Source organism: Globicephala melas, chromosome 19 (assembly GCF_963455315.2).
Source record: "Globicephala melas chromosome 19, mGloMel1.2, whole genome shotgun sequence".
Lineage (NCBI taxonomy): Eukaryota > Metazoa > Chordata > Mammalia > Artiodactyla > Delphinidae > Globicephala > Globicephala melas.
The window spans coordinates 35,218,954-35,242,360 of record NC_083332.1 but is presented as its reverse complement, the minus strand read 5'-3'; the positions used below and the strand labels follow the sequence as shown (position 1 = coordinate 35,242,360).

General features: G+C 41.9%; 2 protein-coding genes across 8 annotated transcripts in view; one reads left to right on the top strand and one right to left on the bottom strand.

The window, feature by feature from the left end:
- The window catches only part of RSPRY1 (ring finger and SPRY domain containing 1), a 46,314-nt gene extending 45,167 nt beyond the window's left edge, over positions 1–1,147 (bottom strand). Inside the window, exon 1 of one of the 2 annotated variants that reach the window (XM_030848096.3) lies at positions 1,008–1,147. The gene's annotated coding sequence lies outside the window, so the exon portion shown is untranslated. Of the gene's footprint in view, positions 1–670 lie in introns of both variants that reach the window. The other variant, XM_030848098.3, reaches the window with a different exon arrangement.
- Positions 1,148–1,381: 234 nt separating this feature from the next.
- PSME3IP1 (proteasome activator subunit 3 interacting protein 1) overlaps positions 1,382–23,407 on the top strand; it is a 41,465-nt gene continuing 19,439 nt past the window's right edge. Inside the window, exons 1-6 of one of the 6 annotated variants that reach the window (XM_060289852.2) lie at positions 1,383–1,612; positions 11,355–11,450; positions 11,851–11,992; positions 12,490–12,588; positions 13,004–13,126; positions 18,149–18,281. In XM_060289852.2, coding sequence (XP_060145835.1) covers positions 11,866–11,992; positions 12,490–12,588; positions 13,004–13,126; positions 18,149–18,281 — 482 coding nt within the window. In that variant the 5' untranslated portion in view covers positions 1,383–1,612; positions 11,355–11,450; positions 11,851–11,865. Of the gene's footprint in view, positions 1,676–11,354; positions 11,451–11,850; positions 11,993–12,489; positions 12,589–13,003; positions 13,127–18,148; positions 18,282–23,407 lie in introns of all 6 variants that reach the window. The other 5 variants (XM_060289853.2, XM_060289851.2, XM_060289850.2 and 2 more) reach the window with 5 other exon arrangements.

The following is a 23,407-nucleotide window of genomic DNA, read 5'->3' as shown; positions in this document are numbered from 1 at the left end:
GGACAACCAAGGGACTCTATTCAGTCAGTTAAATAGACACTTCTAACCTTTAGAAGTTCAAAGTACAACACTCCAGGGGGAGCAACCTCATTCAGACAGCTATACAGGCTAGAACGCCAGAGTCTCAGTGGACTATTTCTGCCTCTACCACCGCCCCCCAAAGACAGGGAAACTGAGGTAGCAGGTAGAACAAAAGCCTGATCTAGAGTCACGCAGGGCGTGTTGGTGGGACAGACTTCCCCCACTCCACCTGCACTATACCCAGAAGCGGCTGAATCCTGTGTTTGAGAGGAAAACGCTTGCCATTCCCGCTTCCCTCTCACTATTCCCCACCCAGGCTTTCCTATGGATGGGGGTCTTCTCTTCCCGGAATCGCGCAGCAAATCCCCTCTCTCCAGGCCCTTACCCATTTGTCACATGGGGCCTCCGAGGTAGAACCCGCTAGCTCTGGCTCCCAACTCCTAGCCTCTCTCTCTGAGGCGTCTCTTGACCCTAAGGCACGTCTAAGCTTCCCCGGCTATGGTCTACCTCCCACTCGTGCCACCTAAACCTCAAACTCCACAAAAGGAAACCCTCCCCAAGCGTCCTCCCACCTACCTCCTCCACCCTGGGCACCCCTGAGGAGCACTCCTAAATATCAGCAGCCTCCCAGGAGCTACCTGCTTCTCACCTGGGCCCCTTTAGCCGCGGCCTCCTCAGAAAGGCGATCCCCAACAACCTCCTCGGTCAAGAACCCCCTAAAGGGGGAACACCCTCTTCCAGAAACCTCTCCGAGCGTCTTCAGCACGGGCCTCGCTGGAGGACCTCTGGGCTGTTTCCTGGGCTCTGCCCAACGCCACCCCCTCCCAGGCCCCTTCTCGGAACCTCCCCCGGCCCCAGTCCGGTCTCTCCGCCGCAGACTCGGGCGGCTGTTCCCCTCCCTCACGGACGTCTCCAGCCCTGGGATTCCCCCCGCTCCGCGTCCCCAGGGGCTTCCCGGAGCAGCGTGACTGGGCTGCGGCACTGACTTTCTCCAGCTCCCGGGCCCACCCGAGGGAGGAGGCGGCGGCGGCGACGGCGCAACTCCTTTGTGACAGGTCCGAGAGAGCGGTAAAGATGGACGCGAGGCCAAGGCGCTGCCATTACGTGCTGGGCCCACCCCCGCTTCGTACCGCCCAGGCCCTCCCTCAGTCCCCTAGGAAACGCCCCTTCCTCGGTGGCAATCCCTCTTCCTGAAAGCCAATCAGCTTTCAGGTAACACGTCACGTGACATCGCCACTCGGCCCGCCCCCCTGGGGGGATCTGGCCAATCCCCTTGCTGACGTGTGAATGGCCCAATCAAGTCTCTTCCGCTAGCTTTCTAAGGACCGGATTTCCATCTGTCTCCTGCGGAGGAGGAGAGGTGCGGATTGGGTTACGCTGCCGGAAGGGGGGCGGAGCTCTGTTGTGGCGGTGAGGAAAAGGAAGCTCGGCGGGGTCGAAAGAAATATAAAAGCAAAGGCTATTTTCGTTCTTTCTTTCTGTTTTTACTTTCTTTCTGTTTCTTTTTCCTGAAGAGCGAGCGGCCCTTGCGGTGGCGTTTTGGGGTGGGCGCCGCCGAGGTGAGGGGGTCTCGCCTCCCGCACGCTGGTAGGTGAGTGCGGCCTGGGCCCTGGCCAGGCAGCGAGACCTGGGCTCCGGCTTCCTCGCTCCGGAGGTGAGGGGCTGCGTTTGATGGGAGGTTTAGGGCCAGGTCTGCCCTCAGTCCGCTCTCTCGCCCAGTGTTCTGAGTAACCGGGGACTGGGGCTTGCGGGGCCCAGCCTGAGGGAAGCCGAGGGAGCCCGCGAGAATGCCTTCAGGTCCTGTGGAGGAGGATGCCGACCCTTTCAAGGGGTCCTGGGACTTTGGGCCTCTAGTCGGCTCCCCTCTACCTTTTCTGTCAGGTGGGGCCACCCAGGCTCCAGGTGAGGAGCGGGCTCTATCCCAAACGTCTTGGAACGGCTCCAGGCTACTCGGGAGATGTGGGGGGTGCCTGGTTGGAAATGATTGAGTCACAGAATTAGTGCAGGAGGAGAAACATTTATTATGTACCATGTACCAGTAGATGTGCTCAGTGCATTTTCTTCTAATGGAAAACAAACCGGTGTGCTCATTTTGCAGAAAACTTAGGAAACTAAGACCGCGCGGGTTGAAGCGTCTTGTTTGAGAGTTGCTGGCCCAGGTGAATGTCAGTGCGCATGGCGGGAAAGGGGGAGTGCGCGTTCAGAGCACTGGTTCTTAAACTAGTAGAAAACAAGAGCTTCTGCGGCCCTTTTAAAATGCATATTCTCGGACCCCACCCTAGATAGTCGGACTGGGGTGTTGGGTGGGACCCAGGAAGCCAAGTGCGGGTCTGGTGGTCAGAATTCCCAATGACCTATTGTGTACCAGCTGTTGGGTAAGATTTGTTGATAATTCATTCAGCTGTGTGCCTTATTGCTTTGTTAACAAGGACCCCGTTAAATGGTTTGGAAGGCACTGCTTTTGAAACACTTGAGAGGAATTAGTGTGTAGGCCCCTTTTTGATAACAAGCAATTGAGCTGAGGTAAAGGCAGCTTGTACAGTCTTTCAAATAGAGCTCGAGGTTAACAATTTGTAAGGGTCTGAAAGCAGAGGCTACCCAATTATCTTTCTCACCTGAGGTCTTGGTGCCTCAGGTGAGAAATTCTTCGTGGTTGTAAGAAAGGAAGAATTATGTCAATACCATTTACTTGGTTAACAGTGTTTAGCTTCTAAGAATCTTGCTGTTTTGGTTAGAATCAAGCTGCTGCTTCAGAAATTGAAAACCACGTATCTGGTAAATGAAGTAATTTAAGTGCATGGTTTAGCCATAGACTCAGTTGTGTGTAATTATGTCTTCGTGGCAGCTAAATTAAACAATTTCAGTGTGCTCACTGTTGATCACCTTTTGTACATGCTTTGTCTTAATTCTCAAATATGATCTGTGTCACTTTTTACTATAGGATGTGTTTTACAGATTATTTTGTCCTTGTCTTTGGTTTTCTGCATTTTCATTATGATGTATGCAACTATGGATTTGTTTTTGTTCAGTTTGGTGTTTATTACACTTACTAATTTGTGGATTGGTGTCTTTCATTAGTTCTGTAAAATTCTCAGCCATTTTATATTCATGTATTGCTTCTGCCCCGTTGTTTATCTTCCTTCTTTATTGATTTAACATAGACCTTTTCACTCTCTTCTTTATGCCTCTTACCCTTTTTATTTTTCTATACTATATTCTGGATAATTTCTTCTTTATTAATTCTTTCATAGGTTACTTCTAACCTGTTATTAAACTCATCTGTTGCAATCTTAAATTCAGTTATTGCATGTTTTAGTTACTGAAGTTTTATTTTTTTTTTCTTTTCAAATGTGCCATGCCACTGTCTTACAGTTTCTTATTCTCTGCTATTAATTTTGAGGCTTGGTTTTTATTTCTTTAAACATGGTAAGCATAGTTGTTTTGTAATCTATATGTGTAAATTCCTTTGGGAATGTGAATTTCCTTTGAGTCTGTTTCTGTTACCCATTATTCTTGCTTTTTTTCTTACCAGTTCACCTTTACCTTCATGGTGTAGTTCTTTGGGGTACCAGATTAAGATGGAGAAAGAGGTGGTTGGTTATCAGACTCTGCACACCCTGGGTGGGCTCCCTGCTTTTGAGTTTTGCTTCGCAAGGGCACCAAAACAGTAACTTTCAATTTTCAAGATCAGAGAAATCCTTGGGATGAAAACCAGTTTGAATATTGGACTTAATCTGGTTTTCACCTTGTCTTGGGTTTTTGGCCAAGTTCTTTACCATCTTGTTAGCTTTTCTATTTGTTTAAAAATTATTTAAAAAAATTCTTCCAGTTTTACTAATCATAGAGGTAGGGGATTGGTCTCAATTACCTAGCCCACTATTTCTGGAAATGAAGGCCCCCTTTGATTTTGATTTTAGAGTGTGAAATATGTCATTTCAGGCAAACTTGAGTTAAAGATTATTTTTCTTAATATATGTAAAACTTCCACCACTTTTCACTGTGCAGTGTCATAGCTGCAAAATTAAGCTTCCCCTGTGCTTTTTTCCTAGTCTTCCTTATCTAACTTCCATTCTCTGAGAGCATTTAACCTCATTCTATACTTCCTTAAATTGCTCATGTACCAACCTTCTCTCTTTTATTGAGTGCAAGTTCCTCACTTGCTAAAAAGTAGTGCCAGTTTACTACCTAGCACTGTGCCTTGCACATAATAGGTTCCCTGTAAAGATTTAGTTCAAAAATACAGCTGAAGGAGTTAGTGGGCCTTGTATGATTGGTGTAATGTAAAACCTTTTTTTTTCTTTTTTAAATTTGGCCTTAGGAGATACATAAAGCCTGGAGGGTGGGGGTGGGAAGGAGTATGATTTAGTGCGGGTTAGGTTCCAGAGTTAGCCCAGATCGTAAAATAGTGTGTAATCAAAGCTATCCTCGAAAAACTTTTAGGGAGGCACCATGTTGGATGTAGGTATACCAGTGCAGCAAAATTCCAGCATGGCCAGATTTTCCTCCGGCTTTGAAACAGATGCTGTTTTTCTTCCTTTGAGTCCCAGATGAAGTAGTTGGTTTGCATTTAGGAATCACAATGTGTAAAAAAAATATAACTAATACTAGAATCACACGTAGTGAGGGAAGTGTTTACACTCTGAGAGGCACACATGAATTGCGGAGCTGAGAATCAGCTAAGGGAACCAATATTTAAGTTCTCTCTTTTTTTCTTCCAGTGGATATAGATGAATTCAGGGTAAATGCACATATGATATTTTGTTCTTGTGCTGTGGAAAGATAAATGTATATTTAGGTTTTTTTTTAACTTTTAACTTCATGTGTTTTTTAGATGCCTAGACAACCAGAAGTTTACTTCAAATTGCTCTTTATAGTAAACATTCTAAATATGAATTACACTGCTTATGGGGTACCCTCATTTTGAGATTCTTTTGTCTCCTTTGCTAGTGGAGTAGGTTAAATAAGCCTCAGTGTTAGAAGAGTGACTAAGGATTACTTTGTCTAATAATAAGTGCTGACAAAGTGTTCTCTGTTAGTAGTTGTCATTCTCTGAAGTTTTATTTATTTATTTATTTATTTTTGGCTGAGTTGGGTCTTCGTTGCTGCCTGTGGGCTTTCTCTAGTTGCCGTGAGTGGGGGCCACTCTTGGTTGCGGTGCGCGGGCTTCTCATTGCTGTGGCTTCTCTGGTTGCAGAGCACGGGCTTTAGGCACGCGGGCTTCAGTAGTTGTGGCACGTGGGCTTAGTTGCTCCGTGGCATGTGGGATCTTCCCAGACCAGGGATAGAACCGTGTCCCCTGCCTTGGCAGGCGGATTCTTAACCACTGCGCCACCAGGGAAGTCCCTGAAGTTTTATAATACAGGGAAAGTTGGCTTGATCTAAACTGCTGTAGCTTGGTAGAAGTGTCTCCTGGCCAGAAAGCAGTCTTTATTTGGAATATTTTTGAGTTTGCCAGATGGCAAATTCCTTTTAGTTGCTGTCCTGCATTTTGAAATCCCGTGTGACTTGAACATCAGGATAAAAATGTTGGAAGAGCAGTACTTAAATATATTTACTGACAGAAAGAAAGTGGATAGGCCTATCGTTTTTGCTCCCCAAAGGGAAGCCTTAGAACACTGTAACACAGAGATCTGATCCTCCCTGGTGTATTTTTACACGTACAGTGTATCTAATGTTAGAAATTAGGAGGGTATGGTGGCTAGTGATGTAAACACTTAGGTAGTCTGCCATCACAAAATTCAGTTCCATAGGAAACCAGATCTCATTAATTTGTATCATGGCACGAGCTAAATGGAATAATTTTCAGGTCAGCAATGGCAATTATTTTGGGAGCAGCAATGTAAGTTTTGTTTTTTAAAACTTGTATAGCATGGTATGTATGAGTCCATTCTGTCCCACCAACCTGGAAATTACATACTACAGTCTCCAGTACAAATACAGTAGTGCAGTGTTTAACATTTACTTCAGCTTGAAATATAAGAACTTTGTTTCTTTGGCTGTCAAGCAAATTTGAAAACTCTTTGCATCAGTTTGAAACTTTTAAGTTGGGACAAAGTGATTTTGGCATGGTTTTGGTTTTCCATGAATTCCCTATTTGAAGAACTTAAATAATTCTTTTAAAAATAATGTAATGTTTAATTTGATAATTAAACTTGAGTCGCCATGCAGAAAAGCTATGTGGGTAAAGGAAAGTTGGCAGCATTTATTCTTTCTAAAATTAAACACAGTAAGGACAAAATAAGCATTCTCAATGTAAATCCTCTTCATCCCTAAATGAATTTTTATAATTAGATCCCCGGACCCCTGGGCTTTTGTTTGTTTGTGTTTTGTTTTAAATTATTTTAGCAAACAAAAGAGGAAAATAAGAGACTTGTGAAAATTTAGATAGGCTGTAGGAATTTGAAATAGACACTTTAATTTCTGGTTTCTCTGTCTACTTCCAGAAGAAGGTAAGTTGTGGGTACTCATCACCTTTCTAATGCAGAATAAACAGTCAGTGAATGTTGGACTCTTCAGAGAAAAATGCTTTGTGTGGGAAATATTTATTGCTTAGTGTGAGAGCATTTTTTTAGTCAGTTGAAATTAAAGGAAAGTAGCAAGAGTTGTTTTTTTTTTCAAAAATAAATTATTTATTTATTTTTGGCTGCGTTGGGTCGTCATCGCTGCGCACGGGCTTTCTGTAGTTGCAACGAGCAGGGGCTACTCTTCCTTGCGGTGCACGGGCTTCTCATTGTGGTGGCTTCTCTTGTTGAGGAGCACGGGCTCTAGGCACACGGGCTTCAGTAGTTGTGGCATGTGGGCTCAGTAGTTGTGGCTCGTGGGCTCTAGAGTGCAGGCTCAGTAGTTGTGGTGTATGGACTTAGTTGCTCCGTGGCATGTGGGATCTTCCCAGATAAGGGCCCAAACCCATGTCCCCTGCATCGGCAGGCAGATTCTTAACCACTGCACCACCAGGGAAGTCCCACAAGAGTTATTCTTAAAGAAGACGTCAGTTATCTAATATAGTAACGTGATGTAATCTTTGGTCTTGTGTTTCCTATTGCACAAGTTGTATAGTGTTTGAATAGAATTCCCTATGGGACAAAGACGCTTTGGTGAATATTTGTTTAATGACTACCATTTTCTATAATTTACATTGGACAGTATCTAAGAATATTCATGTGAGAGCATTCCTCCCTGCTCAAATTCTTCAAATCCTCTCCATGGTTGGTTTATTCAATAAGTATGTCTTTATATTTCATGTATGGCAGACACTGTGCTAATAAGCACTGTGAGTAAAAAGAGCTGTTGGAATAGTCATAAATGGTAAAACACAATGGGTAAGTGCTATAGTAGAGTAATAAATAGCTGGAATAGGGACCAGAGGAGAAACAGGGAGACTAATGGAATGCTCTTGCAGTAGTTTATGCAAGATGAGGCCCTGCAAAGAAGAGATTAGAAAGGAAAGGACTCTTAAAGGAGAGGATGAATTAGAAAGAGATCATTATGAGGTAGAAATAACAGAACTTAGAGACTGGTGGCATGTAAGGGAAAAAGGAAAAAGGAGTCTAGATATATGCCCAGGTTTTCAGCCTGGGAAACTTGATTGATCCATATTTGTGCCCTTCATTACTGCCTCCTACCTGTACTGTTCACTTTGGTAATTCATTACATACACTATTGGTATTAACTAGTGCAAGAGTACTAACTCTTAAAGTTTATTTTCTTTATCACCCCATAGAATTTGGCACAGTGCTGGACACAGTTCAGCGTTCAGCACAATGTTGAGTTTATTTAAATTGAATTAATAATAAACAGTAAAAGAGAGAACCACAGTAAAGGGGAAATATAGAATTACCAAATATGTATACATGTACATTTTCCCTAATTTCTGTTGTGGTCCCTTTCCCACTTCACATATCATGGTTGTTTATGTCACTGATTTATTTCTCCTGCACTCCTTGAGTGCAGACAGTATTTCTCTCACTCCCATAACCAGAGCTTAGCATAGCACTTTGTAGTAATGGCAAACCTTTCAAAGCATTTTTAAGCAGGTGCCAAACACTGTGCTAAGTGCTTTACATGAATTCTCTTGTTATCCTCACAAAAGCTTTATAAGTTGTGCAGTACTATTTTAATCCCCATTGGTGAGTGCAATCTGTGGATTGGGAAACTAAGGCTCAGAGGAATTAAGTGACTTGTCCAGGATCATACAACTTGTAAGTGGCAGAACCGAGGTCTCTTGATCTCAGAGTCTATAGTCTTCATCATTACCTGTATCATTACCTCTTGTAAGGAGACTGCAACAGAAGGTATTTGTTATATATTGGTTGAATTAGATTAGGTTGTAGTGAAAGGTGTCTTGAAGTTAAGCTGACTTCTTGGCAGTATTTATTGACAGTGAAGTTTTGAATTCTGAAAAGACAATATTTCTGGAGAAGAAATATTCTGAATATTATCCAGAATACTCAGGAGTATGACCACTTATTCATGAATATTTTCTGTACTTTAACCTCTCCTAATATAAAAATTAATTAGCCAGAGGGCCACTGGTGGCATTGAAGGCAAGAAGGGAACAACAGTAGTTGAAGTGCCAGGAAATGAGGACCTACAGAAGATGTGCAAATTGAAGAAAGAGACAGATAAAGCAGTCTATGGTTTAGTCTTGGCCCTTTTAAACTCACAGAAATTTATTATAATTAGGTGTGTCCATCTAGTTTTATTTTGGGAATGAGGGAATGTCAGGATTATATTAGCTTTAAAGAATAGAGTTTTGGACTTCCCTGGTGGCGCAGTGGTTAAGAACCCGCCTGCCAATGCAGGGGACACCGGTTTGAGCCCTGGTCTGGGAAGATCCCACATGCCACGGAGCAGCTAAGCCTGTGCGCCACAACTATTGAGCCTGTGCTCTGGAGCCCACAAGCTACTAACTAACTAAATAAATTTATTTAAAAAACAAAATAAAGAACAGATTTTTTACAAGTGTTGATTAGTTTTTACTGTGTGAGTGTTTTCTCAGGAAGTCAACCCTTTGAGAGAAGTAGAGTTTCTCTGTCAAATTCTAAATCCATTGTCTTTAAATTTCCTTTTTTTGGTGTGTTTCTGCCTTGTTTTCATTTTCATTAGCCAACGGTGATCCTTGATTTTGTCCTTATTTATGAAAGATGGGGAAATAGCACAGACTAAACTCTTTGGGTAGAAATTGAATTCTAACACTTTTTTAAAAAATCTCTTTATTTATTTATTTATTGGCTGCGTTGGGTCTTTGTTGCTGTGCGCAGGTTTTCTCTAGTTGCGGTGAGTAGGGGCTACTCTTCGTTGAGGTGCGCGGGCTTCTCATTGCAGTGGCTTCTCTTGTTGTAGAGCACGGGCTCTAGGCGTGCGGACTTCAGTAGTTGTGGCATTTGGGCTCAGTAGTTATGGCACACGGACTTAGTTGCTCCATGGCATGTGGGATCTTCCGGAACCAGGGATCGGACCCGTGTCCCCTGCCTTGGCAGGCGGATTCTTAACCACTGCGCCACCAGGGAAGTCCCGAATTCTAACACTTTTGAGAAAAAGATTGATGAAAAGGAGAGTAAGAATGTCTTGGAATCCCATAAATTTGTCTTTTCCCAAAAGTAATTGATAAATGTTGGGAAGATTCTTATTTTTCTAGAGTTTCCATTTCAAATCCAAACCCTTGTTTACATGTATCCTAAAGGCTTGTTTACATGTATCCTAAAGGCTCTGTCCCTTGAGTTTCAGGGATCTTTGTTAAAGTTAAGTGAACGTAGGTTCTTCTTTTTCCAAAAAGTCAACAGGCTATGAAAATTAAATGGTTTTACTTCCTTAATTTTACATTATAAGAATAATCTTAAGAGTCTGAATTCTTATTTAGATTGAAGCATGTAAGATTCTAGGTTTTTATTTTGGCCTTTTAGAAGAGTTCTTTCAGTATTAATATTTTCATTTTTTAAGTGTAACGAGAGTGAAGAGATGCATTTAATGGCATACCAGTTGCGTTACCATATCCTAAAATTTATTTACCAGGTTTAAATCATATGCAATTCGTTAAGTTCACTGCTTTGAGACACTTTTTTCTCTATTTTATAAGATTAAAGGAACTAGAAATGTTTGACTTAGAAAAGCGACAAATTAGGAGGAAAATGGGAGTTGTCTTCAAACAACTGCAGCATTGTCATGTTGAAAAAGGGATTTGGCTCCTTTTGTGTAGTCCCAGTGGATTGAACCTGTGTGTGGAATTTATAGGGAGACAGATTTCAGTTCAGTTTAAGGAAGAACTATCCTACCAGTCAGATCTGCTCAGAGAGAGTCAGCTGCCTGGAAGGGAGTACAGTTTTAAAGTATGGGTTGGATGAAAATCTCCTGGGTATGGATGGTGGGTTCTGCTGTCAGATGGAGAATTGTTTGAGGTGGACTATAAGGACCCGTTGCACTCTGAATTATTTACCAGGAAATAAGGGTGAGAGGACAGCCAATTTAGGGTGAGAAAGGAGAGCTACAGCTAAGAGAGGGGACATTGAGGGCCCAATATGTCTCTCCCATCCATTAGAGTTCTACATAGTTGATGTTTCCTCTGCCAGAGAGATTTAAGAAAATGTTGGCTCTTGTTCCATAAGAGGTCATTATGCAGAACTTGAGGAATTTTTGGCATGGTCACAGAGACAGAACAATTCTGTCTGTAATGCTAAATCAAATGCTAAGTAATGCTAAATCAAAAGTGTCCAGGTTGTGGGCTTTAGGTGGGAACAACAGCTTCTGTCAATTGATTTGGTTTTCTTTCTAGTAAATTTAAAAATTTTCTCATTGTTTCGTTGAACTAAACTTCAACAGTAGGATTTAGGCGGAGACTATTCTTTTGTTCTGCATGTTTGGATTTATTTTCTCAGTTTCCATTTTCGTCTTTACTAGAGAAAAATGTTTCATGAACATTCTCAGCACTGGAATTTGATGTAGGAAGAAAGCTGAAATTGACATGTCCTTCTTCTCAAGGAGGATCCCTGGTTTCTGGGAAGGGGTATGGTGAAGTGGGTAAGAGTATGAATTTTTGCTCTCAGGCCTGGATTTGATTCTCAGCTCCACCATTCACCACCTTTATCACCTTAGACAAGTGACCTAACTTCTCTGGGCCTAAAGTGCGTAAAATGGTTGAGGTCATTGTGGGAATGAGAAAAAAGAAGGATGGAGGATAGAATCTTAAGTGGGGCAGATTTGGAGTTTACAGGGAGGAAGGTCAGGAAGAGATGAAAGAGGAGTCATTTTAGTAGAGTACAGAGGACATGGAACCTGAAGTGGGGAGATCTGGGTTCTTCTAGTCTTACTTTCTCTACTTGTGGTCTGTGTGCCTCTAGGCATATCACTTCTCTGCTGAACGGACTAGACTCATCTCTAAGGCTCCTTGAATATCCGAGTTTCTCCTTTTGGAATCTACTTGGAAATAAAAACAGGTGAATCAAGGTGGTGTAATATCCCTGAAACAGGAATTTCGAGAAGGAACAATGTCAGGGTGCCCAGGAGGCCAATTTGTCTATATTAGAGGGACAGAGACAAATCTGGAATGTAAGATTTACTGTGGCATATCATGAGAATTATTCCAGGTCCTCTGCTGAGTTTGTAGATAACATAGATGTTGATAAAACTACTTGATACATTAGGAAAATGTAATCATGTGCTTTCATCAATGACCTGTAAATTAAACTGCTTGAGGATTTCTCAATTCAAGGTTGAAAGGAGTTTTGAGGTAGTCTATTGCTGGGGGAGACAGAGCTCAATCTTCTTGTTTCTCTTTAGAATTTTAATTGCAGTTCTCACTCGAAATGGTTTTTTGTTTTTTGGTTTTTTTTGTAGACTGATTGTTCCATTATGGATGGAGGGGATGATGGTAACCTTGTTATCAAAAAGAGGTTTGTGTCTGAGGCAGAATTAGATGAACGGCGCAAAAGGAGGCAAGAAGAATGGGAGAAAGTTCGAAAACCTGAAGATCCAGAAGGTATAGAGGCTTGTAGACCTTTAATCCTTACAACCCTGCAAAGTGGGTATTAATGTCTTCGCTTTAGAGTAGAGAAAATGAGGCTCAAGGGAGCTATGTAAGGCCTCCATAGCTGGGAGCAGAACCAGGGTCCTCACATCTTTGCCCTTTCCACTCTGCGACACTGTCTTCCAGGAGATTCTGCTAGTCTATTCCATCTATTCAGGTGGATCCAGGATCTGAACAGCTGAGAATGCTGCTACCATGCAGGGTTTGGGTGGATCCCTCATCCAGTTAACTGTCTCAAGCCATGGGCCCTATTAACATTGATAGTTGGCTTTGAGAACTGCTGGCCCCTCTCTGAGGTCCAAAGGGAAGCTGTGGACTTTGTACTATTTTTGTGTTATCTTTGCCCTCAGATCATGCAGAGACTTGACTTTATCTTTAAAATCCTTTGTGATTCCAAAATAATATGAAAGGATTCTAAAGTATGTATTTTTCCCCTCCCTTTCTTTCAGAATGCCCAGAGGAGGTTTATGACCCTCGGTCTCTATATGAAAGGCTGCAGGAACAGAAAGATAGGAAGCAGCAGGAGTATGAAGAACAGTTCAAATTCAGTAAGCTTCAGAAAACACAGTGTCCAAGGGACTCTGCAGGGCCTTTTTGGTGCACTTTTGCCCTGTGAACACTTTTACTAACCAGCCATGAAATTGTCTTGATTATCTTTAGATAAAATTGTCTGTAGATGCTCATTTGGTGGAAAAGAGACAACTTTCTACCATCTAGACCACATTGAACATTTTTGTTTAGAACTCAAGATACCCATTTTAATTTATGCTAATATCTAGTAATGGGAGAGATGCCTTGGTTTTATGTCATGTTATCTATCCAAAAGCTTTGGTATTTACAAATTCTTTCTTCTAATCCCCTGAAGTATCTGCTATTTATTTAAAAATAGGACAAGGAAAATTCTTATTTGACTATATTTTTCCTTTAGCCTGTTAAGTGTTCCTTGTTTAATTATTTCCTCAGAAAACATGGTAAGAGGCTTAGACGAAGATGAGACCAACTTCCTTGATGAGGTTTCTCGGCAGCAGGAACTAATAGAAAAGCAGCGAAGAGAAGAAGAACTGAAAGAACTGAAGGAATACAGAATATCCTTTGTACTTTGTTAGGAATGTATAAGGTGTCAGTTTCTCATCAACATCTATGCATTTTAGTTTCTTCATAAGTAGAATGAGGGTCTTCTGCCTGGTGATCTCTAGTTCCCTTTCAACACTGATGTTCCTAGGACCCTGAATAACTGGTAGTGATATGTAGAGTTATGTTGCGTGCAGGAATCTCTTGCAATCAAAAGTCCAGATCCTTTAGGATTAACTAAAGGCCTAAATCCTAATAGTCAGTACCAGGTTATTCTTGCCTTGTGATATTAGACTCTGAAACAGGTGGACGATGCAGTGAACCTCATCCAGGGGAGAAACTGGCTTCTACGTTTTAAAAGGAAATGTTTAGCAGCCCTCCTGTGTCCTTAGTAAGACCTTCCCTACAGATACAGCCTGGTTTGTCCCCATAGGTGGGTAGAGAAAGCATCCAAGAGAACTTTGCTTTGGTTCACTATTGCCTTTTTGGCATCCACTTGAATGTCTTAATAGACATGCCAAATGTAACTTGGCTGAATCAAAATTCTCAATTCCGTGCCTCATTACCCCGACCCTCATCACACCACCTCCCTCCCCACCCCCCCCCAACTCCTAATCTCTTCTTTTTCTGGTCTTCCCAATCTCAGTAATGGTACTCCTATACCCCCAGGTGCCTGGGCCAAAAACTACCTCCAAAATGTACTCCAAATCCTGCATTTCTTGCTTTCTCTGCTGCCACTGCAGTCGTCGTAGACCTTCTCTGGGCTACTGTGACCATCTAATTGTCTCTGCTTCTGCTCTCCTCCCCCACAATCCATTCTCTAGACAATAGTCTGGGGAACTTTTGAAAACATACGTGGGATCATATCACTTTCCTGTTTGAAACACTAGTGGCTTCCTGTTGCATTTAGTCTTAAGTCTACATTCTTTACCAGGTCCTACAAGGCTCTGCATGATTTCGGCCAACCCACCACCCTGTTGTATCTTGAACTACTCTTCCTCCTGTTTACTATACTCCAGCCTACTGGCCTGCCTTATGTTCCTCTCATACTGAGCTCTGTGAGGCATTTGCTATTTCCTCAGCCTGGAATGCTCTGCCCTCAGAGTTTACAAGGCTGGCATTTCATGACACTTGGGTCTCAGCTCCATTACTCATAGAGCACCTCATCTAAAATTGTACCCACCCCCATCACTGACTATAATGTCATTTTTTTTTTTTGCGGTACGCGGGCCTCTCACTGTCGTGGCCTCTCCCGTTGCGGAGCACAGGCTCCAGATGCACAGGCTCAGTGGCCATGGCTCACGGGCCCAGCCGCTCCGCGGCATGTGGGATCTTCCCGGACTGGGACACGAACCCGTGTCCCCTGCATTGGCAGGCGGACTCTCAACCACTGCGCCACCAGGGAAGCCCTATAATGTCATTTTTTTAATGGTCTCTGTCACTACCTGAAAATCTTAATTTATATGCTTACTGGTTTGTGTTGTTCTTTATTGCTGGAATATAAAGTAAGCTCCATAAGAACAAGGACTTGATCACCACTGAATTCTCCAGTGCATGGCATATAATAAGTTCTTAGTATATGTGAATATATTAATGAATGACTCATAGGAGAGGTTAAAAGGGCCACCTTAGCTTTTTCCTTCTGTGAGAAAGCTAATTTGAGTATTTCATGCTTGTATGTTGAATAACCTCACTAGTGTGACTGAGCAGGCTTTACCTCTAAGATTGATAATATGACTGAGTGTATGTGCTAATTGGTATTTGTTGCAGAGAGTGTGCAGTAGGTTCCATTAAAAAGTTATGTAGGAAAAAATGTGGACAGATTCCCAGGGATTTGGTTTAAGACAAATTTGGTTTAAGGTGACTGACGGTGATCGAGATAAGGTGGCAGCGCGGTGCCGCAAAACCTGCTCTGAACTGGTAGCGAAAGACCTGGCTTCAAGTCCCAGTTCTTCTAGTGGAATTCTGGTATAACACTAAGTAAGATAGGAGTTGATGGAAAGTCACACCTCCATCCCAACTATAGGATTGAGCTTGATTTTTCTGAAGCTTCCCTCCCGAACTCTGTTCCGTGGTGACCCCAGGATGATATTATGCATTGATATATCTGAGATGGGCAGATATATGTATTGCATTGTTTCAGGCACCTGGCTTTTTCCTCTAAAGAAAAATATATTAATTACACTCTCATTTGAATTATGTCTTGTTTTATGTGCTTAATTTGGTAGGCAAGCAAATAAGACAGAGTGTCTCCCAAAGCAGCATTTTGGAGAGTATTGTTGGTGTGGTATGAGTGTGAGAGGCCTTTCGGTTTTCAATTCAAAGAGAAGAATGAACAGGGCAGCCATGAGGCAAAAGATACTTTTCTGTCCTGGTAACATTACAGCACAATATTGAAGAGGCTTCAGGGGTATTAGCTTTTTTTATGTATGTATATAAATTTATTTTGTTTATTTTTATCTTTGGCTGTGTTGGGTCTTCGTTGCTGTGCGCGGGCTTTCTCTAGTTGCAGAGAGTGGGGGCTTCTCATCGCCATGGCTTCTCTTGTTGCGGAGCACGGGCTCTAGGTGCGCAGGCTCAGTAGTTGTGGCGCACGGGCTTAGTTGCTTCGCGGCATGTGGGATCTTCCTGGACCAGAACTCGAATCCATGTCCCCTGCATTGGCAGGCGGATTCTTAACCACTGAGCCACCAGGGAAGCCCAGGGTATTGGTTTTTATTGGAAACTTGGAACGTTCTGACTGTCTAGAAAAACTGAAGCAAAGCAAGCCTTCCAACCCACTGACGTGCTAATCCCAAGCATGCATGTAGCCAGAGTCATGTTGAAATAGGAGTTGAAGGATTAGACATTTGTTTATTGAAGCTCTAAATCAGGAGCTGGTTCTTGGCTTTGCTTGGTTGCTATAAAATGATACATTTTGTAATGTGATACTTGTGAATACGAATAAGCTATGGTTTGTGCCAGTACAAACAACAGAACTCTTGTTTCTTTCAGGTTAGAGCAGCATTTATTAATATTATGTGTGTTGTAAAACAATGTGATTTTTAAAAAATGCTCATCTAATGCATTCTATGAGGTTTTTGAGATGTGTTTGTGTATTTAAAGCATTTTAGGGGGAGAGGGACTCGGGAAAAAAGGGCTTATGCTTTGGATATGGATCAAAAATATAACGACCACTTTGCTTCCTGCCCACCAAAAAAGAAGAGGTTGAGGGCTTCTCTTCACTTCAAAAGAATAGAAAGTTAAGTGTTGGTTTTTGTCTTTGTCTTGGTATTATAAATGTGTGGTTTTGTTATATTTTTTCCATTTTTGTTTTATTTTTCAATATTTAATATTAATTTTCTTTGAGAGTTTCTATCCTTTAGTGATAGAGTTGTAGGTTACAATCACAGCATGCTCATTGTTTTTGGTATTCTGTACTAGAAAGATGAAATTTCTGTTTCTTTCATTTTTATTCTAAAAAATGAACATTTAGTATTAACATTATCAGTTTCCATGATGACCTTAAAAACATTAAATTGATGAAACTCAGAATAGTACTGAGCATTATGCATAATCTGTATTGAATATTAAAAATGTTTAAGATAGGGCTTCCCTGGTGGCGCAGTGGTTGAGAGTCCGCCTGCCGATGCAGGGGACACGGGTGCGTGCCCCGGTCTGGGAAGATCCCACATGCCGCAGAGCGGCTAGGCCCGTGAGCCATGGCCACTGAGCCTGCGCGTCCGGAGCCTGTGCTCTGCAATGGGAGAGGCCACAACAGTGAGAGGCTCGCATACCGCAAAAAAAAAAAAAAAAAAAAAATGTTTAAGATAACTGGTGCCCATAAGAATCGAGTTAGTGTCTGAAGAGTGATCAGAATTAGAATTTCCTAATTTCTGGTACCCAATTTCTCCATTATTCAAAGATACAGGAATAGCTTAGACCATATACCCCTACCCCCACCCCTTTGGGCTGATAATACATACTTAGATATCTTGGGCACTAGATGTCACTATTGTTCCAGCAAGGCATTACTGCATCTTAAGATGTTCCAATACATGTTTCAGTACTTATCTGTTGATTGATATGTTGTGGGAGAGCATGAAAAGGAAGGAGGGGAGGGGATTGGTGGAGAGAACAAAAGAAACTGGCAAAGCTTGAGGGCCAGAGATTGACATCAAGCATGAAAAAAGTATGTTACAAGTGAACTGGTTGCTTTATGCTTTTAAAACAACTTTTCATCCTGTGTTGTGTTGCATATGCACAGGGGTTTCTCATTAAATCACCTTGAGAGTGTTTAAAACAGGTTCCTGGACCTCTAGAGGTCCTTATTCAGTAGGTTTGGGACAGGGGAGGGACTCTGTCTTTTAATGAGCCTTAAGGTGATTCTGATGTTGTCTTGCACCAGCAGAGTAGGAGTTAGTCTTCATGATGTCTAAAATTGAATGCCACTGGTAGTCATAGGACACTCCGCAAAATTTGATTTTTACCCTTGGGGGAAAAAGCAAATATTTTTATGTTTTCAGGGAAGCTACATTTTTTCTGTTGCATTCTTCAAGATCTTTGTTTTCTCCAGCAAGCATGATATTGGCCATGTCTTTGATAATAGCAGGTTTTCTGGCTGTACTCAGATTTTCATTGAGAATCAAAAGGAAAAAGTTTGCTTCTCTGTATTATTTTGGGCTTGATTTGCTGTTTGATTGCTAGTCACCTTTATTTATTTTTAAAATATATATATATATTTTTGGCTGTGCCGGGTCTTAGTTGCGGCATGCAGGATCTGGTTCCCTGACGAGGGATCGAACCCGGGTCCCCTGCATTGGGAGTGCAGAGTCTTAACCACTGGACCATCAGGGAAGTCCCTTCATTTCTTTTTAAATCAGCTGGATTTGACTGGCAGAATAAGGAGGGGAGGGCATTTTTAAAATAAGTAGGTTGAACATTCCATGGCAGAGCTGAAGTGCTCACGGGTTATATCTGCCTTCCATCTCTTGATTTATCATTGTCCTGCTGTAGCTCTTCTTTTTGCTTAGTTTGACCCTTAACCTGTAACTCACAGTAATCTCAGCAAGGTTGGAATTTCTCAAGAAAACAAGAAGGAAGTGGAGAAGAAAGTGGCTGTGAAACCCACAGAAACCAAGACCAAGTTCTCCCAGGCAAAGCTGTTGGCAGGAGCTGTGAAGCATAAGAGGTCAGCCCGAATTCACACAACTTTAATCTCCTTCTGACTGTGTGCTTTGAAATGCCAGATTAATGGTAGCCAGAACAAAAGGTTACCTAAGCATAGGTCTTGGTGAAGTTCCTTTGGTGGTCTTACCTCTCTCTCCCCTACCAGATTTGGTGTCTTCTATAGCCTTTGACCCTTGTCTCTCTATTCATTAAACATAATAGCTACTCTTCATTGGATGCCTGCCATGTGCCAGGCATTGTGTTAAGTACTTTCCATACATGATTTCTTTTATTCCTCTCAACAACTCTGTGAAGTACAGGTTCTTATTATCAGATGAAGAGACTGAGAATCTCAGAGGTTGAGAACCTTTGTCCAAGGTCACAAAGTAGTAGGAGAGGTGGAGTTCAGTACTTGAGCATCTGTTTCTAGGCAAACAAGGTAGCAAGTTCTATGGAAGGATTTATATAGGGTGTACTTAGATCATGGAGGAGGAATAACTGCCTGGAGGTGGATATATGTGCTCATGTTGGGGAAGTTAAGGCCTTAGAAAGAAGAGATTGACTAGGTAAGACAACTAGGGCTTTGACGGGCAGACGGGGAGAGCAGAACATCCCAGGAAGAAAGAAGAGCTGGGGCAAGGGCACAATGATCTATAAGAACATGGCAGCTGTGACAGGGTTACACACCTGGCTGGGGCTCTGCTTGTTTGGTGTGGGGTGGCAGCACTGCCTTGTTTGCTCCTCTCTTTTCAAGTCTTGAAATGGCACCAAAGTAATTAAATCTGGTCATTTCAATTTGACCAACTGTACCACAGGCAAAAGGATGTTAAGCTTAAGTGCAGACTATTAGGAAAATCAATATAGTATATTGGCAACCAGCCACATATTTTGAAGAAAGTGTGTTGGTGCAGTTTTGTGGTTTGGCACACCTGTGTGCTGATGTTCCCAGGAACATTGCTAGGACTGTTGCTTACATGTAAAAATGTCATCGTGGTATAGCAGCCAAGGGGAGGAATATCAATAGCCTGAAAAGGGCCAGTTACCCCAGCCGTGAATTATTCCTTTCAAGTTTTCATATAAGCTTTCTTGCTGGCCTAGTGTCTTTGAGGATTTGGATGTGGGTCAGTTGTACTGGGCTATACCAAGAAAGGGCTCTCTAGGCGGTCAGTTAGTTACCTCTCAGCAGTGTCTTGCTTCTAGCAGAATGTGTGTTGTAAGTAGCTCTCCGAGTCCTTAGATCAACTTTTATTAGATCATCCTTTATTGTTGTTTTGTGTAGCAAGGTGATAAATTAGTCTCCTGGGGCAGGAGTTCCTAATCTACCCAGCCTTGGGTTTATTAGAGTCACCTGGGAGTTTGTTAATACTGTAGATTGCGTCACACTAATTCTGTCTGGCTCAGTAAGTTTGGAGTGAGGTCTGGAAGTCTAATTTTTAAAGTTCCATGGATAATTCCGATGCTTGGTGAAAGTCTGATGCCTGATATATGTTATGAAGCATAGTAATAAAACAAGCCCCCCTGAACCCATCACCCAACTTAAGACCTAGAGCATTATCAACAATATGAGTCTGCCTCTGTGCTCCTCCCCATTCTGTCTCTGTGCCTTGACATCCTCACACCACTTTCCTATATCTAGTTTACCATTCTTTTGCCTCTCTCTTTTTTTTTTTAAGACGATGTTGGGGGTAGGAGTTTATTAATTAATTAATTTATTTTTGCTGTGTTGGGTCTTCGTTTCTGTGCGAGGGCTTTCTCTAGTTGTGGCAGGCAGGGGCCACTCTTCATTGCGGTGTGTGGGCCTCTTTTGTTGCGGAGCACAGGCTCCAGACGCACAGGCTCAGTAGTTGTGGCTCACGGGCCTAGTTGCTCCGCGGCATGTGGGATCCTCCCAGACCAGGGCCCAAACCTGTGTCCCCTGCATTAGCAGGTAGATTCTCAACCACTGCGCCACCAAGGAAGCCCACCTTTCTTTACTCTTAGTAGTTTTGGGGTTTTTTTTGTTTTTTGCTACCTATATAGGTACCCATAAATAATATAATAGCTTGCTTGTTTTGAACTTTATAAAAAATGATTTCATGGGCTTCGCTGGTGGCTCAGTGGTTGGGGGTCTGCCTGCCGATGCAGGGGGCACGGGTTCGTGTCCCGGTCCAGGGAGGATCCCGCGTGCTGCGGAGCGACTGGGCCCGTGAGCCATGGCCGCTGGGCCTGCGCATCCAGAGCCTGTGCTCCACGACGGGAGGGGTCATAGCGGTGAGAGGCGCGCGTACCGCAAAAAAAAAAAAAAAAAAAAAAAGATTTCATTATATACACACCACCTTCTGTGAATTTGGTTTTTCAATCAAATTGTTTCTCTGATTGAAACAGTTTTGTGTGTGTGTATGTATGTGTATGTATAGCTATAATTCATTCACTTTCACTGCTGTATAATAGTGCCTTATTTGAGATTCCAAAATTTGTTCATTCTCCTGTGAATGAATGTTTGAATTATGACAAACGGTGCTGACAGGTCAAGGACATGCTTTGTTACATACGTACATCTGTTTCTCTAGAGCTGTGTGTCCAATATGTTAGTCCCTGGGCACCTGTGGCTATCTAAATTAATGAAAACTAAATGAAATTTAAAATCCAGTTCCCTAGCCACACTAGTCACATTTTATTTATTTATTTATTTATATTATTTTTGGCTGTGTTGGGTCTTCATTTCTGTTCGAGGGCTTTCTCCAGTTGTGGCGAGCGGGGGCCACTCTTCATCGCGGTGCGCGGGTCTCTCACTGTTGCGGCCTCTCTTGTTGCGGAGCACAGGCTCCAGACGCACGCCTGCGCGTCAGTAGTTGTGGCTCACGGGTCTAGTTGCTCCGCGGCATGTGGGATCTTCCCAGACCAGGGCTCAAACCCATGTCCCCTGCATTGGCAGGCAGACTCTCAACCACTGCGCCACCAGGGAAGCCCCACACTAGTCACATTTTAAGTGTTAAATAGTTACATGTGGCTTGTTGCTGCCCTACTGGACAGCACAAATACAGCAATAAAGTGATTTATAAACTAGTATCTCCTTATGGTCTTAATTTGCATTCCCCTGTTAACAAATGTAGTTGACATATCATATGTTGATTTGCCATTCATGTGTCCTGTTGTGTGGAAGGTCTGTTCATTTATATTGCCATTTTTCTACTGCGTTATTTGTATTCTTCTTATTGATTCATAGGTTTTGTTTGTTTGTTTTTAAACGTAGTCTTGATATTTTTTTTCTCCAGTTTATAGCTTATCTTTTTACTTTAAAGTGGTCAAATATATTTAATTTTAAGGTGGTCAGTTTTTAAAAATTGAGATATAATTGACATATAACACATTAATTTCAAGTGTACAACATAATGATTTGATAATATGAGATATATATATATAGTGAAATGATCCCCATAGTAAGTCTAGTTGACATCCATCACCACACATAGTTACACATTTTTTTTTCTTGTGATGAGAACTTCTAAGATCTGTTTTCTTAGCAACTTTCAAATATACAATATAACATCATTAACTATAGTCACCATGATGTACACTACATCCTCAGTACTTATTTATTTTATAACTGGAAGTTTGTACCTTTTGAAGGTGGTCCATTTTAAGGTGGTCAAATCCATTAATATTTTCTTTTTATGGTTAGAGCCTTTTATATTTTGTTCAAGAAATTCTTTCTACTCTGAGGTCGTAATATAGTTTTTCTTGTAAAAGTTTTAGAATTTTTGTCTTTCACATGTTAGTCTTTAAATCTGGAATTTTTCTTTTTTACTGTTACAGTGAAAAAATAAAGATTTTTCTAATGTTTCATTCCTGGTGATAAACCCAACTTGTCGTGATGTATTTTCTTTTCTTTCTTTTTTTTTCTTTTAAACTCTGCTGGATTTGGTTTGCTAATGTTTTGTATAGATTGTTGGCATCTGGAATCATGATGGAGACTGGCCTGTATTTTTTTTTCCCCCTACTTTATCTGATTTTGATGTGTAGATTAAGCCTAGCTTCACAGAATGATTTAGGGAGTGTTCCTTCTTTTTCTGTTTTCTGGAGGAGTTTGTATAGGATAGTAGTGTTAATTTGTGGCAGTTTGGTAGAACTCTGTAAAATCACTTTGGTCCCTGTTTTTTTTTGTTGTTGTTTTTTTTTTGCGGTACGCGGGCCTCTCACTGTTGTGGCCTCTCCTCTCCCGTTGCAGAGCGCAGGCTCAGCGGCCATGGCTCACGGGCCCAGCCACTCCGTGGCATGTGGGATCTTCCCGGACCAGGGCACAAACCCGTGTCCGCTGCATCGGCAGACGGACTATCAACCACTGCGCCACCAGGGAAGCCCGGTCCCTGTTCTTTTAACTTGTGATTATAGGACTATCTATGTTTTTCCATGTCTTTTTGAGTCAGTTTTATTATATTTTCTGGGAATTTGCTCATTTTGTCTTTTTTCAAGTGTGTTAGCTAAATTGTCAGTATTCCTTAGTTTTCTGATTGCTGTTCTGTCTGTAATTGTCCTTTTTTCATCCCAAATATTGATGAATTATACTTTTATTCTTATTTTCACTATTTTCATGAGAGGGTAGTCTCAGTTTTATTAGTCTTTTCAAAGATCTTTTGGGTTGGGCTTCACTGGTGGCGCAGTGGTTGAGAGTTCACCTGCCGATGCAGGGAACACGGGTTCGTGCCCCGGTCCAGGAAGATCCCATATGCCGCGGAGTGGCTAGGCCCGTGAGCCATGGCCACTGAGCCTGTGCGTCCAGAGCCTGTGCTCCGCAACGGGAGAGGCCACAACACTGAGAGCCCCGCATACCGCAAAAAAATAAAAATAAAATAAAATAAAAAAATAAAAGATCTTTTGGATTTACTCCTTATTTTTTCTGTTTTATTAATTTTTGCTCTTTAATATCTTCTGCCTTCTTTGGAATATTCTTTACTTTCTTCAAACTTATACTTTTATTATTTCTGTTATAAATAACTGTCAGATACCATGCTAATTAATTTTCAGCTCATTTCAGTTATAAGCATCTAAAGCTATAATTTTTCCTCAGCTTTCATTGTATACAATTTTGTATTTCCAACTAAGTACTTTTAAATATCCATTATGATTTCTTTGTTGACTCATGAATTAGAAACATTTTTTTAAATTTCC